Below are 17,201 nucleotides of genomic sequence, written 5' to 3'. Positions count from 1 at the left end.
AATCCTTCTGCATCTGTGAATAATTAAGGGAGCCTTGATTTGCAGTCGTTGCCATAGATTTTGTGGCAACAGAACTATGTATATTATGTCAGGTTTTTTTTTCAAAATGCAAGTCCAAATAATGATTTTGTCCACATTAACACCCAAATAACAAACTTGGAAATGAAGTGAGTGAAACTCAGTCTTTAAACCCAGCAGTTTGCTTATTGTGTGGTAAGGGGTGCAGAGCAGGTCAACAAAATGGTATTTCCTCTGTCGAGGGCTAATATAAGACCAACAGCGTTTGCAACATATGTATCTGGCTGTAGCAGCAAGCCTTCTTCTCTCAGCTACCTTCCATCTCCACATTCCTGGTGTAGGGCTTATGCTGGAAACGTCGACTCTCCTGCTCCTCAGATGCTGCCTGAGCTACTGTGCTTTTTTCCTGCGCCACACATTTCAACTCTGACTCTCCAGCATCTGCAGTCCTCACTTTCTCTTAGTTGCTCAGCAATCCAGCGATACAACACGGTCTTTCCAAAGTCTTCCTGCCCTTTCTTCCATAGTCCTGTAAATCTCTTATCACTTTTAAAAGCCACAATTGAATCTGCCCCCATTACAAGTTTTGGCACTGTCCTCCAAGTCCTAACCACTCACTCGTTTAAAAAAAGTCTTCCCTTGTGTTTCCTTTGATTTGTTTGCCATTTATCCGACATCTGTGTCTTCTGTTTCTCAATCCTTAGACCAACAAGAATGGCGCCATCCAGACCCCTCATCATTCTGACTATCTCGAGCTAGTCTTCTCTCTACCGCGTCTTCTCTAAGGAGAACCATCCCAGCTTCTTTATTCCATTCATATAACTGAAGTCCTTCATTACTGAGAGAAAGTGAGGACTGCAGATGCTGGAGATCAGAGCTGAAAATGTGTTGCTGGAAAAGCGCAGCAGGTCAGGCAGCATCCAGGGAGCAGGAGAATCGACGTTTCGGGCATGAGCACTTCTTCAGGAAGAGCTCATGCCCGAAACGTCGATTCTCCTGCTCCTTGGATGCTGCCTGACCTACTGCGCTTTTCCAGCAACACATTTTCAGCTCCTTCATTACTGAAACCACTCTCACCAACCTTGCCTGCACCCTCTGTAAAGCCTTCACAATATTCCTGAAATGTGATGCCTAGAACAGAACACGATACTCCAAATGATGGTGAATTGGTGTTTTATGCAGGGTCACATTAACTCTATTGCTTTGGTAACCTATGCCTATTGTTACAGGGTCCTACATACATTATTAAATACTTCCTCAACCTGTCTTCCCCATTCAATGAATTTTCCACATTCACCCCAGTCCCTCTGCTCTGTACCCCCTTTAGAATTATGATTTATGATTAATAATGAAACAAATGGATTCCTAAGTATAAAAGTTCAAATAGAATCAAGTAGGAGAGAGTTCAAATTAAATGGAATTCATTACCACAGACTCCAGTTCAGCCCAAACCACGCAATCTATTATAAACCTACTGGAGATGATCTGATCATAGCAATAGCAGGTATATATGCACATAATGATTTGCTTCTGTCAGCTTTATGCAAGACATTCTTCTTTGTTCTGATTTGGCCAGCAGATTATGACTTAAAAGACATCTTGTAACATGTGAGGAAGCAGTGAAAACTTTGCCATCAAACAAGTGACGTCAATTGAAAAATTTGCTCTTAGCATTTTGAAAAGAAAAGAAACTAGGGGTCTGGCGGAGACAGGAGACTATTTTCATTATGAAGTAATCCCTCATTCCTATCGTGTTCAAAAACAATGGTGGATGGGGGAAAGTACAAGGATCGCAGAATTGAGTAAAACACAGTGATTAACATTTCCAACTCATCCATCTCAAATTGATCTGTGAAAACAATCCTGGCAGTTTAATTTCAGAAATACAATAGCCACTGTTAGAAACAGGAGAGCTGAATAAACACCATACTGGAAAAACCCTACAACAGCTGGTGAATCCTTCAAACAATATATTTGATCAACTGAATGGCGCAACTCTGTAGCTGTTTCCAACAAACTCTGATATTTACCACAACAAAAGTTAATTGTGACAGAGGACACTGGTTGCAATGCTGTAAAACAGGCAGGGTTTCTCCCCTTAGCTCTCTCTTGCCTCTTTCTCTTTCTCCCTCTCTCTCTCTGCTTTTAATTATCTCCCTCTGCCTACATTTCCTAAATTACAATGGTGATTACCCCTCAGAGCTGCTTGATTAGCTATGAAGGATTTTGGAATATCTTGAGGGCATGAATGGTACTATATAAATGCAAATCTTTCTCAGGTGAGTGGCCTCATCTGGCACAGGGATGCTGGATTAAACAGCTTTTGTCTGTATTGTGTAATTCTTGAAATCTATTTTATTTCAAAGATGACGTCTTGCTCCAGAACCATTTTCTCTATAGAAAGAGTTGGTGCCTACCTCCATAGTAAGGGTATTCAAAGATTTATGTGACTAATGGTAAAATAGTGTGTTCACATAATACTTTCCTGGATGACTGTTGTGGTGTCCTCAGGAAATCTGGCATTTCAATATCTGAGACAGACCAATAAAGTGCTAAACAATCATATAGCATGTTCCTTCATAATACGAGCACGTGACGATTTTTGCTTCAAATCAAGAAAATAGATTTTCTTTTGCAACGAGAATGTATCTATTCATTATCCCAACTGCCTCCTTATAACAGGTTAAGCACTTTTCACGATAGTTGGGCAATTTTAAGATTGTTATTAGTCTCAGACTCAAGTGCTAACCTATAAAAGTTACTTTTGTTTAGTGTTACAATGGACTTCAAGTGACTGCAAATGAATATTGAAATGCAATACGTTGATAGATCACAGAAATCCAATTTGGTCGAATGAACTAAACATTCAGCCTCACAATCAGAGAGTGAAGAGCTGACCAAGTTTCAGTGAATGAGGACGAAGTATTCTTGCTCCTTTCTCTGCATGTCTTGTTACTCTCCTTTCAATCAGTGGTAATCATGAGCCTTTGTTCTTATTAAAAACATTGCAAGATGCCTGGAATTCAACCAGATCTGATATTTTCTCCAAATACTATTAAACAAACCAACTTGTGCCCAAGGATTAAAGTTCAATGGTATCACTAGAAAGACTGACATCATCAATCACTCTTATTTCTATAAAGCTCTTGTGCGCTTCAAGGTTGGGGTCTTCTGTCACCAATTTCACTTCAGAACTGTCTAAATTCTTGCTTGGCGGGAGGAGGCTCTCACTAGCTGGGTCAGCAGAGGGGACACTCTCGCCAGAGGAATGGTTACGTGTCCATGAGTACCAATGGATTCCAAAGGATGTTTTAGAAGCACTGTCCAAGGAACTGCTGGATGCTGACCGGTGCAACCTGCTGGATGCTTGCGTGTGCTCAAGATCCTGGCTGGTCTGCTGGGATGTATCTGTTTGGACATTGTTCAGTGAGCTGCACTTGGCTAGGCTGTACAAATAGTCTGGGTCACTGTTGCGACGCTTGAACTCTAATGGCCCCAGTGTGACATTACCCTGGTCAAGTGTTTTGCGTATTGTCAAAGAGGAGGAAGAGTTTTCCACGGATTTGTCGCTGGGATACTGAAGATTGGAAGAGTGAAACAAGCTGTCTCTGAGGATGTGCTCCCTGAAAAGAGCTTCGTCAATGCTTCGGCTAAGATTGATGGGTGAAGGTGGACGTAAGTCAAAGACATTGAGGGATAACACTGACTCCTTCTCAATGCAAATGCTGGTGAATGAGCGACCCATCATTAAATTGTGAGATTTGGGTCCCAGGACTGGTATTTTGGGCCTGTGATCCAGAGAGATCATGGAGCCATCTTTGTTGCAGTAACTTTTGTTTGGCTTCGGTTCATTAGTTTCATTCAATGCTTTAAGGGGCATACTCTCTGATTGATTTCGTATAAGGTTCTTGCAGATGTCATTGTTGGTTATCCTGTCTTGGGTTCCAGATGACCAATCATAGCAGTTGTTAGGGTATTCCGGCACTTCCCTCTTCCTGTAGCGATCGAAGTATTGAACAATCTTGCTCCAACAAATGTGATCAGGCCGGCCTTGGTGCTGACAAAATGCATAGGAGGTCACGAAACACATGGCAAAGGATATTACAATCTCAAAACATCGATACCAGAACTGGAGGAACCACCAAGACCAATAGAAATGACCCTTCTCTCCCAATATTCCATACATCCATAAAATAGCATAGACTTGCAGTGCACAGCAAAGTAATCCAAAGACACCTCCAATTGCCATCACTCTTGTGAAGATCAAAAGCTGCTTCAGTGCCCTCTCTGGATTCTGGAGATCAATTGATTCCTCATTGTGGACTGTAGATTGCTGGATTTGCCCAACAGTGGCTTCCGATTGAATCTTGAGTTTGCGACAGATGAGAAAAAATGCAAAGATGAGAAATGATCCCCATGAAACTGAGAAGATATGGAGGATTATATTCACAGCAGGATTCAGCAGCAAGTATAAGAGATCGCCACTTAACAGAATGACAAAATGGATAACTGCAATCACTGCCAAGAAGGCTGGGCTCTGTATGTTTGAGGAGAGCATTTGAAGTTTCCCCATCTTCAGCAACATCAGGGTAAGAATGCCAAAGGTGGTGATGAGAAGGGGAAGTGTAATGTTGTACAACACCAAACTACCTACCGGAGGAAGCTTGGACTTGCTGCCATAGGGATCAAGGAACAGATAAATAGCTCTTAAAAGACCCAATGCAAAGAGTTGGGCATTGGCTGCCATGAGATAGCTCAGATCTGGAATGTATAAAATAGGAGAGCCAATTAAATTAATAAGAGACATCAGCATGAGGATAACAAAGAGTATTCCAGCCCCATAAACATGCATTTCCCACGCAAAGCCCAATGTCTGTTTCAGATCATTCCACTGGGCTGAAGTTTTATTGGCGATGCACTCCCTATCCCATGTGGAACACAGTCGGGAATAAGATTTATATTCATCTGAACTATTGTCAACAGTTGGCTTTGAGTTTGACGTGTGATCTGGTTTCCGGGCATTGACCAGCCTGATATTTTCCCGTTCTGATCCATGTTGTGAGTCCTGTCCTTTGGATGAAGTGTTGACACCAGTTGAAGTATTGACTGCTATCATTGTGGTTGGACTTTGTCTGTTGTTCCCTGTAAAAGATGAGCAAGTGAACATTAATCATATTATTGTGGAGGCATGGCCTGATGCAAGAATAAATCAACTTTCTCAACTAATTGTTCCTTGGCACATGTTACACATGGTACACTAGTCTGTTCACTGCTCTTCTTAGTACATACATAGGTACATTCAAGATAATTTAAAGTCAAGTCTGTAAAAGTCATTTTTGACAATATTATTTTCAACTATCAATTTAGAATCTGGATGATGTTCACAATTATTCCCTCTTCTTGCTTAAATCTACTGTGGTATAGCTCATTTTACATTATTCTGTACCTCATCTATGTTAACCTGTTGTGGCATAGCTTATTCTACATTATTCTGAGCCCCTCACATTGATCCTCAGTGATTTGGTAAGTCAGCTAAACAAAATGTTCAGCACCAGAAACAGAAATTGCTGGAGAAATTCAGCAGATCTGGAAGCATCTGTGGGAGAGAAAGCAGAATTAACATTTCCGGTCCAGTTCTGAAGAAGCACCACTGGACTCGAAACATGAATCTGCCAGACCAGCTGAGTTTCTCTAGCAATTCCTTTTTTTATTTCAGATCTGCAGCAACTGTCGTTTTTTTTGTATTGTTTGATTAAAGTGTTCAAAGTGCAGATTGTACGCTGCAGTACCATCTGGCTTACAGTGTTCTTCTGGCTGGGTAACCATAGTTTCCACATTAATAACTGAATATCCTGAAAACAATGCAAACAACCTACAGTTTTCCGTCCACACTTGGAATTATTTAACCCTTTACTGAAATAAATGGACTGAAAGCTACCACACTCCACACCATGACCTGACAAGTGTTGCAAGTTACAGCAGGGTCTCTTCACTTATTATGTAAACATGGAAAATGATGCTGTTATCTATTAAAAGGTTGTGCTCTGGCAACTGTGAGGGCCTTGCTTCCACTATCAATAGCTCAGAGTTGTCTAATGGATTGATTGAGTCAGAATAGCGCATGGCAGAAGGGAAGAGAAACCTAGGCATGTCTCACTGTACTGTCTGAGTGTCACATATTTAAAGGCTAGGGTTGAGGAGCTTGTCATTAAACACGGCTCCCTACATTGTTCAGCTTTGCACAAAGAAATCATGCAGACTATGTTCTGTATGCTGTGATCAAAGTTGATTATATTACAAAATTAGTAATCATTCCTCGTTTCTACTGCAGGAGACTCTCACCTTCACTCTAAATAGAAATTCTCTCAGCTGCTTATTGACAAACTGGAGTCACATTGGTGAAAGTCAGGTTATTGCAATGAGAGAATTGACTGTGAAATTTGACAACCATCACACTGCCATCTCATAAAAGTTGATTTCCAAATAAGGAGGGGTTATCTGACCCAGCAAAGCTTCCAACTAATCATCCCAAGAACATTTCTCATTCCTACACAATTGATGGAAACGTGGGTTACAGCAGCCCAGAATGTGCATGTACAGTGGTGCCAAGATTTGGGATTGCAATTCTATGGGCTCAAACAATAGTCAAACGAGAGCTGTAGTAACACATGCTTGCAAAGGTGAAGGATGGGATATAGAGTACAGATTCCCCTTGACTTTTCCAATGGCTCAGCTGTGGCTTAGAAAATAATCTACCCACATTTCTCACATTTAGTTCTTATGTTCTCCCAAAACATTAGTTGAGAAAATCGAGAGGTGATCTCATTAAACCATATAGGACTCTTAAGGGGCTTCACAGGGTAAATACTGAGAGGATAGTGCCCCTCCAGGGAAAGTCTGGGACCAGCGGCTATAGGTTATAAGTTTGTTCGCTGAGCTGGTAGTTTGTTCTCAGACATTTTGTGACCATTTCCTAGGTAACATTATCAATGAGCCTCTGTTAAAGCACTGGTGTTCTGTCCCACTTTCTATTTATCTGTCTTGGTCTGTTAAGGTGGGTGATATCATTTCCAGTTCTTTTTCTCAGAGGGTGGTAAATGGGCTCCAAATTTATTGATGGAGTTCCAGTTTGAATGCTGGGCCTCTGGGAATTCCTGTGCGTGTCTCTGCATATCCTGTCCTCGGATGGATGTGTTGTCCCAGTTGAAGTGGTGTCCTTCTTCGTCTGTGTAAGGACACTAGTGAAAGTTGATCATGTCTTATAAATCTATACAGTGTATTCAAGAACAATGGGTACTCGATAAGCACAGTCTGCCGATTCTTAAACAACAAACCCAAATAAGTAGACACAATGTGCCCAGAAACTCTAGGCACACTACCATATATCAAAGACATCTTGGAGATGACAACCAGACTACACCGACCCCTTGACATCAATGGTAGCTCACAAACCTATCAACACACTGAAATAGCTACTGATAAACCTAATGGACCCTATACCAACAGCCAGCAAAACCAATGTCATATAAAAATACCCTGCAAGGACTGCAACAAAACTATATCGGACAGATAGGCAGGAAACTAGCCACAGGATACACGAGCACCAACTAGCCACCAAGAGACATGACCAACTGTCACTAGTATCCTTACACACAGACGAAGAAAGACACGACTTTGACTGGGACAGCACATCCATCCTAGGACAGGCTAAACAAAGACACACACGGGAATTCCTACAGGCCTGGCATTCAAACCGGAACTCCATCAATAAACACATTGATTTGGAGCCCATTTACCAACGTCTCAGAAAAAGAACCGGAAATGATATCACCCACCGTCACAGACCAAGACACATAATAGAAAATGAGACAGAACACCAGAGGCTCACTGATGATGTTACTTAACATGGTGATGAATGGTTTGAGAACAAACCTACCAGCTCAATGAGCAAACATACAACCCGAACCTCAACCTGAGCTACAAATCCTCTCAAAAATCACAAACCAGACGGTATACTTTCGGAATTAAAGGGCACAAATTTAAGACTGATATGAGGAAGAATTTGTTCTCACAGAGGTTTTGAACTCCTTGCCACAGGGAGCTGTGGGGGCAGAGCTCTGTGTATATTTAAGGCTGAGAGAGAGGTAGGTTCCTGACCAGTAAAGTTATCATGTGTTAATAGGGAAATTGCAGGAAAGTGATCATGAAAAATGTCAGAGCAGCCACAATTCTATTGGAGCAGGTTCAAAGGGCTCAATGGCCTTCTCCCACTCCAATTTCTTATGGTCCCAGGATCTTAAACAATTAGAATGGACCTTGGAGGTTAGATATTAAACAACTCTTGGACAGAAACTGCAGAGTTTGAACTATCACTCTGCATATCATTCTCATTTGCTTATTTCAAGCAGTAAGAGCAAAACAATTTCACACACACACGGACACCGACATGCACCCACACACATTCAGAGATGACAACCAGACCGGTCCAACCCAGCAAAACCAATATCATATAAAAATACACACACATACATACACACAGACACATAAACACAAGCATACACATGCACACGCACCCACCCACACACACGCATACAAACACACACACATAGCACAAACACATACATACACAGACACATAGACACACATATACACACACACGTAAATAAACACACACAAGTTTGGTTGTCAGCTATTTTTGCCCTGATTTTCCCAAATTCTCATGATTCCATGATTGGTACCCTTCTGCCACTGCACTCAGGTGGCCATTCCTTACTGAAAGCTGGCACAGTGAGCACCAGCTGCTTATTCAACCATGGGAAACGCCTTAGTTAAACCTGGCACAATCCTGATCCGGTGTCCATGACCTTCTCTTTTCCCTGGCATGGGAACTCTGTGGCAATAGGAACTAGTCCTTCCTTTGCTTCCCCAGCTGGAACTCAACCAGGACGTTTCTAATGCCTGTCATGCCACAGGGTACCCTTTATATGATGAGTTAGATCTGGCACTTTCTTTCCACTGAGTCATAGCAGTTCACAGCACAGGAAAGGGCCCTTCAGCCCACTGAGTCTGCGCTGGCCAAAGACAACCACTAAACTATTCTAATCCCACTTTCCAGCACTTGGCCCATAGCTTTGACACCACGAATGCAAATCTAAATACATCTTCAATGTTATGAGCATTTCTGCCTACTACCCCTACAGGCAGTGACCTCCAGATTCCCACCACTCTCTGGGTGAAAAAAAAGCTTCCTCACATCCTCTCTAATCTTCATGCACATTAACTTGAATCTATGTCCCCTTGTCATTGATCCCTCCTTCAAGGGGAAAGGTTTCTTCCTATCTACTCTGCGTAAACCCCTCAAAAATTATTCATCTCAAAAACGTACCCAACTTAGCCTCCTCTGTTCCAAAGAAAACAACCCAGTCTGTCCAAACTCTCTTCATAACTAAACTCTCCAGTCCAGGCAACATCCTGGTAAATCTCCTCTGCACTCTCTCTAGTGCAACCACTACCTTCCTATAATGTGGATTCTGGACTGCATATAATTCTCTAGCTGTGGCCTAACCAACATTTTACACAGTTCCAACATAACCTCCCTGCTGTTGAAATCCAAGCCTTGGCTAATAAAGGCAAGTATCCCGTATGCCCTCTTAACTAGTTTATCTACCTGCCCTGCTATCTCAAAGGATCAGTGGACATCCACACCAATCCCCCTCTGATCCTTGGTGCTTCCCAGGGTCCTATCAATCAGCTTGCATTCCCAGGCCTTGTTTAACCTGCCCATCAGTGGGATCTGACTGGCCTGTAATGTAAGGCTGTATTCCTCACTATTTACCACTCCACCACTTCCAAGGGGAAAAAAACTGAGATCACTCACTGAGTGAAGAAATCAATTTAGACCATAAGACCATTGGAAGTAAGGCCATTCAGCCCATCGAGTCCATTCCGCCATTCAATCATGGCTGATGGGCATTTCAACTCCACTTACCCGCATTCTCCCCGTAGCCCTTAATTCCTTGTGATATCAAGAATTTATCAATCTCTGCCTTGAAGACATTTAGCGTCCCAGCCTCCACTGCACTCCGCGGCAATGAATTCCACAGGCCCACCACTTTCTGGCTGAAGTAATGTCTCCACATTTCTGTTCTGAATTGACCCCCTCTAATTCTAAGGCTGTGTCCACGCGTCCTAGTCTCCTCGCCTAACGGAAACAATTTCCTAGCTTCCACCCTCTCCAAGCCATGTATTATCTTGTAAGTTTCTATTAGATCTCCCCTTAATCTTCTAAACTCCAATGAGTACAATCCCAGGATCCTCAGCCGTTCCTCGTAAGTTAGATCTACCATTCCAGGGATCATCCGTGTGAATCTCCGCTGGACACACTCCAGTGCCAGTATGTCCCTCCTGAGGTGTGGGGCCCAAAATTGAACACAGTACTCCAAATGGGGCCTAACCAGAGCTTTATAAAGTCTCAGTAGCACATCGCTGCTTTTATATTCCAACCCTCTTGAGATAAATGACAACATTGCATTCACTTTCTTAATCACGGATTCAACCTGCATGTTTACCTTTAGAGAATGCTCAACTAGCACTCCCAGATCCCTTTGTACTTTGGCTTTATGAATTTTCTCACCGTTTAGAAAGTAGTCCATGCTTGTATTCTTTTTTCCAAAGTGCAAGACCTCGCATTTGCTCACATTGAATTTCATCAGCCATTTCCTGGACCACTCTCCCAAACTGTCTAGATCCTTCTGCAGCCTCCCCACTTCCTCAGTACTACCTGCCTGTCCACCTAACTTCGTATCATTGGCAAACTTCGCGAGACTGTCCCCAGTCCCTTCATCCAGATCATTAATATATAACGTGAACAGCTGCGGCCCCAACACTGAGCCCTGTGGGACACCGCTTGTCACCGGCTGCCATTCCGAAAAAGAACCTTTTATCCCAACTCTCTGCCTTCTGTCAGGCAGCCAATCCTCAATCCATACCAGTAGCTCACCTTGAACACCATGGGCCCTCACCTTGCTCAGCAGCCTCCCGTGTGGCACCTTATCAAAGGCCTTTTGGAAGTCTAGATAGACCACATCCACTGGGTTTCCCTGGTCTAACCTACTTGTCACCTCTTCAAAGAATTCCAACAGGTTTGTCAGGCACGACCTCCCCTTACTAAATCCATGTTGACTTGTTCTAATCCGACCCTGCTCTTCCAAGAATTTAGAAATCTCATCCTTAATGATGGATTCTAGAATTTTACCAACAACCGAGGTTAGGCTACTTGGCCTATAATTTTCCATCTTTTGTCTTGATCCTTTCTTGAACAAGGGGGTTACAACAGCGGTCTTCCAATCATCCGGGACTTTCCCTGACTCCAGTGACTTTTGAAAGATCTCAACCAACGCCTCCGCTATTTCCTCAGCCACCTCCCTCAGAACTCTAGGATGTAGCCCAATGGGGCCAGGAGATTTATCAATTTTAAGATCTTTTAGCTTTTCTAGCACTTTCTCTTTTGTAATGGCAACCATACTCAACTCAGCCCCCTGACTCCCTTTAATTGTTGGGATGTTACTCATGTATTCCATTGTGAAGACTGACGCAAAGTACTTATTAAGTTTTCCTACTATTTCCTTATCTCCCATCACTAGGCTTCCAGCATCAGTTTGAAGTGGCCCAATGTCCTGAAGAAGAGCTCATGCCCGAAACGTCGATTCTCCTGCTCCTTGGATGCTGCCTGACCTGCTGCGCTTTTCCAGCAACACATTTTCAGCTCTGATTTCCAGCATCTGCAGTCCTCACTTTCCCCTCAATGTCTACTTTTGCCTGTCGTTTGTTTCTTATGTATTGAAAGAAACTTTTACTATCATTTCTAATATTACTGGCTACTCTACCTTCATATTTGATCCTCTCCTTCCTTATTTCTCTCTTTGTTATCCTCTGTTTGTTTTTGTAGCCTTCCCAATCTTCTAATTTCCCAGTGCTTTTGGCCACTTTATAGGATCTCTCTTTTTCTTTAATACATTTCCTGACTTCCTTTGTCAGCCATGGCTGTCTAATCCCTCCCCGGATAATCCTTCTTTTCTTGGGGATGAACCTCTGTACAGTGTCCTCAATTATACCCACAAACTCCTGCCATTTTTGCTCTACTGTCTTCCCCATTAGGCTCTGCTTCCAGTCTATTTTCGTCAGTTCCTCTGTCATGCCCTCATAATTACCTTTATTTAACTGTAAAGGTTAAATTTATCCAGATTGTACATGTATCATAAATATTCAATGGCCAATGTAACAGGAAAACTGTTAACTCTGACAAAGTCCTTCACAGCTCAGTATTTGGAATATTTTTCAAGTTGCTGCTCGCTCATTATTGATTTTGGAACATTAGAAGGAACTGTGAAATTATACTGCATCCCTCAAAATTAAAACAACATCACAGCATTTCCCTTTCTTTAACTTGGCCTGAAGGATTAGACCTTCTGAATTTTCTTTTTCTCTCTGTACCCTCTGAGTTTTGAAGCATTGGTGGAATTGAAAGCAGCTGCTTGAGATGGAACTGCTATTTATTTTTAAAGGCACAAATCTTTGAAACTAGTCATATAGAAATAAACACAATTTAAGTGCGCTCAGATAGAAACAGCATTAAATGGTTGTGGTCTCCTCACACACATCTGCCTTTTTGACAGGGACAGTGATTGTGCCTGAAACAGTGAATAATGATACACTCAAACCGTAAGTGTGTTTCTGAACATGTCAGATGCTCACCAGGATGAGGACGGCCGACAACTGGGTTTCTGTTTTGACTTGCCAATGTTCAGTTATCAAATATTCATGACTCAACTCTGTTTTGGTTACACACCTCATGGGGAAACAGTGGGTAATGGGATCCTGTTGGTTTCTCGGAATTATGTGACTGCTCCTCAACTTTTCCAACTAAAAGCCTTAGAAAAAAATCTGAGATCAGACCACAGCAGCTAGTTAGCCAGGATAAAATTTCACTGCAATTTTGTATTTCCGGTGTGAGAGGTGAGGTCCTGGAGACAGTCAGCAGCACCTCAACGAACTTAGCGTTTTAAAGCACGGAAAGAGGCCCTTCAGCCCATTGTGTCCATGTCAATTATCAAGCATCTATCAGGACGGTGGACCATAGCCCAACCTTACATGAGGGATCTGCTCTCCCAAATGGGCTTTTGGGAGGAATCCACAATTGAATCCGACTCCTCTACACCAACACCATTAGTGCAGTGTCAATCAACGGGTGGGAATCAGAAAGTTTCCCGATCAGACCGGGGTCAGGCAGGGCTGCCCACTCTCTCCTGCCTTGTTTGTGTGTTGTATGGAGCTTTTTGTCGAGGTCCGGAGCCTGAGAGGGCTGACTATGCCAGGCAGTGGAGACCTGCAATTCAAAGCATCCCTGTACCTGGATAATGTCATCATTTTCTGTGTGGATCCACTGTCAGTGCGTAGACTCATGAGCATCTGCGATCAGTTCAGGCTGACCTCGGGAGCCAAGTTAAGTCGAGGCAGGAGGAAGGCCTTGTTCTTTGGGAGCCTAAAAATGTGTTGCTGGAAAAGTGCAGAGGGTCAGGCAGCATCAAAGGAGCAGGAGAATCGACGTTTCGGGCAAGAGCCTTTCTTCAGGAAGGGCTCATACCCGAAACGTCGATTCTCCTGCTCCTTTGATGCTGCCTGACCCTCTGCACTTTTCCAGCAACACATTTTTAGGCTCTGATCTCCAGCATCTGCAGTCCTCACTTTCTCCTTGTTCTTTGGGAATTGGGCAGACCAATCCTTTATCCCCTTTACCGTCAGGACAGTCTACCTAAGTTGCTGGGAATATAGTTTGGAGGAGCCAGGGAGAGAATTACAACCTTTGGGACAAACCCACAATTGGGCAGTTAGGAGCACCACTCCTTCAACATTGCAGTTAAAAACCTGGCCATCAGATGTGAGGAACTCTCTTCGATGTATGTGGAAAAATTTGCAAAGAGATGCACCTTTGACCACAAGTCCCTCCTCAGGAAGTAGAATCCTTGAGACCCTGCAGGAAAAGGAGAGGATTGATTCTGTTGTGTGGTTCCTTGAGCAGGTTGTCAAAGTCACTTTACAGAATGCCTCATCGCCAGAGCTTTCCAACAAACATCAGGCTGGTGTGAGAAGGGCACTAGCTGTCAGATCCCACATGTACGCCCAGGTTCTCTGTGCCACCACTTGCTGCCCTCAAAGTGGCTATGGAGGTTGGGGAAGAGAATCTCACACATCTCCTTCTGGAACGTGCCTGTGCAAAGGAAGTCTGGAGAGCGATGCAGTGGTTTTTGTTGAGGTTTGCCCTGAGCTGCTCTGTGATGCAGGACTCTGTGCTATACGGCCTGTTCCCCGGGACGCACACCGAGACGAACATCGACTGCACCTGGAGGACCATCAACTCGGTGAAAGATGCTCTTGATTTACCCAAAATTCATTGGAATTCCAGTGTAACCAGTTGACCTCGATCAAGCGTTGCAGACTGGCACACTCCAAGGTCCAGGGCTAAGGGCTGAGGGACATACTAAAGCTTGGGGCAGCTGCTGCCAAGGCTCAGTGGGGAAAGACCACCATTTAAGATCTTTCTGACAAAATACAATGAGGGTCCATTATATTTTGAGATACCCTTGTTGCCTTAATGGAAATGCCTTTTGTTGCAACTCTAATGAGGAATGTCAAAATTCCACTATATTTCTGCAAAGTATGGATTGAATTGTTTTGGATTTACTCACAGATAATTTATGAATAAAGTATATTTCTGGAAATAAAAACATCCTATTTTCCAGCATTTGCCCCTAGCGTTGTATGCTACAGTGTTTCAATTGATCATCCAAATTATTCTTAAATGTCTTGAGAGTTCCTGCATCTACTACCTTTTCAGGCAGTGAATTCCAGATACCTACCATCCCCCGGGTGAAAAAGTTCTTCCTCAAACCCCTCTAAACTTCTCGCTCCTGTCCTTAAAACTGTGTTCCCTACAAATATGCAGCATCTCTCAATATTAAAATAACATCACAGCACTTTCCTTTCTGGTCTGAATGATTGGTCAGAGTTTTGAAACATTGAAGAAATTGGAAGTAGCTGTTTGAGGTGGCACTGCTAGTTATTTCTTAACTGCACACATATGCATCTTTGAAACTGGTTGGACAAAAATAAACAAAATTAAGTCACCTTGGATAGAATCAACACTCAACGTTTCTGTTCTTCCCACACACATCAGCCTCTTTCTCGGTATTCTCAGAGTTCCCACGTCAGGGAAGTGAGAAAGGCATGGACACTGGACAAGGATTGTACCACGTATAACGAATGCGTTTCCTATGGTTGAATAGGGTTGGGGCTCACTCTGCCAGCTCTCTGAGGAATGGCCACCTAAGTAAGGTGCATAATTTCATAATATCCCTGGTTACTGATACCTCTACTGAGAGGGAATGTTTCTTCCTTTCTATTCGATCAGCGCCTCTCATAATTTTGCAAACTTCACGTCCCCCTTCGCCCGAAAACAACCCCAGCTTATCCAGCCTCTCCTCATAGCTGAATCACATCCTGGTGAACCCTCTCTAGTACAATCACATCCTTTCTATAATGGGGTGACCAGAATTGCACACAGTTGCCTAACAGTTCATACAGCTCCATCATAATCTCCTTGCTCTATATTCAACACATTTCTAATAAAGGCAAATATATCATAGATGTTCTTCCCCACTCTTTCCACATGTCCTGTTACCTTCAAGGATCTATGACATGCACACCAAGGTCCCTCCTATTCTCTGTACTTCCTAAAGTCCCACCGTTCAAAATGTACTCCTTTGTCTTGTTTGTCATTGTCTTGTTCAGCCCATCTGGCCGGCCTATCTTTAAACAGTTCTGAAGAAAGAACCAAAATGTTAATTCTGCTTTCTCTCCACAGATGCTGCCAGAGTTTTTCCAGAAATTTCTGATTTTGGTTTGGCCTGTCTATATCGTGCTGCAGTCTAAAATTTCCTCCTCACGATTTGCCATGCCACCAACATTTATGTTATATGCAAATTTACTGATCAAACCTCCTACATTCATGTGTAGCTCATTAAAGTACACTGCAAAGAGCAAAGGAGCCAGCACTGAACCCTGTGATATGCCACTGAACACAGGCTTCCAGTCACAAAAATACTCTTCAACCGTCACTTTGTTTCCTGCCACAAAGCCAATATTAACCAATTTACCAAACTGCCCAGGATCCGATGGACTCATAGGCAGTTACCAGCAATTAAATGAGCAGGAGAGAGGTCAGATTGGTGACAGAACTGTTCGGGACTCTGGAGTGGTGGCACCAAGAGCAAAGAAGTCCGAGAAACAGACAGACCAGTGACAGAGCTGCTTCAACAAAACCACAGCTTGGCATCACAGGGGAGCTGGGCATTTTTCTCTTGTCTCTTGTAACTGGATATTGATTTAAGCAAAGACTGCAAATACAACTTAAAAACCTTTACACAGATTATTAGTATTTTACAACTTCAAAATTAAATTTCTTTTCTTGGTAAAGTTAAGCGGTTCTGATTGCTTGTCTGACATAAACAAGTTTATGATGTCTCTCATTAGGAATAAGGATAAAATAAAAACAAGAATCCAACCTCAGAGTACAACAGGACCTTGATCAGATGGGCTAATGGGCTGAAGTGTGGCAGATGGAGTTTCATTTAGATAAAAGTGGGATGCTGCATTTTGGAAAGGTTAATCAGGGGCAGGATTTATACACTTAATGGTAAGGTCCTGGGGGGGTGTTGCTGAACAAAAAGACCTTGGAGTGCTAGTTCATAATTCCTTGCAAGTGAGGTCGCAGGTAGATAGGATAGTGAAGAAGGCGGTTGGTATGCTTTCCTTTATTGGTCAGAGCATTGAGTATAGGAGTTGGGAGGTCATGTTACAGTCGTACAGAACATTGGTTAGGCCACTTTTGGAATACTGTGTGCCTGAATTCTGGTCTCCCTGCTATAGGAATGATCTTATGAAATTTAAAAGAGTTCAGAAAAGACTTACAAGGATGTTGCCAGGGTTGGAGGATTTGAGCCACACGGAGTGACTGAACAGGCTGGGGTTGTTTTCCCTGGAGCTTCGGAGGCTGTTGGGTGACCTTATAGAGATTTATAAAATCATGAGGGGCATGGATAGGATGAAAAGCCAGGTCTTTTCCCCAG

General features: G+C 43.0%; 1 protein-coding gene across 5 annotated transcripts in view; it reads right to left on the bottom strand.

Moving 5' to 3' along the window:
- Nucleotides 1-1,033: 1,033 nt before the first annotated feature.
- Nucleotides 1,034-17,201, bottom strand: part of LOC122558887 (uncharacterized) — a 103,521-nt gene continuing 87,353 nt past the window's right edge. For all 5 annotated transcript variants that reach the window (XM_043707801.2, XM_087994162.1, XM_043707800.2 and 2 more), the window contains one exon: nt 1,034-5,160. In XM_043707801.2, the coding sequence (XP_043563736.2) occupies nt 3,101-5,160 (2,060 nt within the window). In that variant the 3' untranslated portion in view covers nt 1,034-3,100. The remainder of the gene's footprint in view (nt 5,161-17,201) is intronic.

Source organism: Chiloscyllium plagiosum, unplaced genomic scaffold, assembly GCF_037043375.1.
Source record: "Chiloscyllium plagiosum isolate Xiang-an unplaced genomic scaffold, Cpla_swu_hap1 HiC_scaffold_14, whole genome shotgun sequence".
In the NCBI taxonomy this organism is placed as follows: domain Eukaryota; kingdom Metazoa; phylum Chordata; class Chondrichthyes; order Orectolobiformes; family Hemiscylliidae; genus Chiloscyllium; species Chiloscyllium plagiosum.
This window is presented reverse-complemented; position numbering and strand designations above follow the sequence as displayed.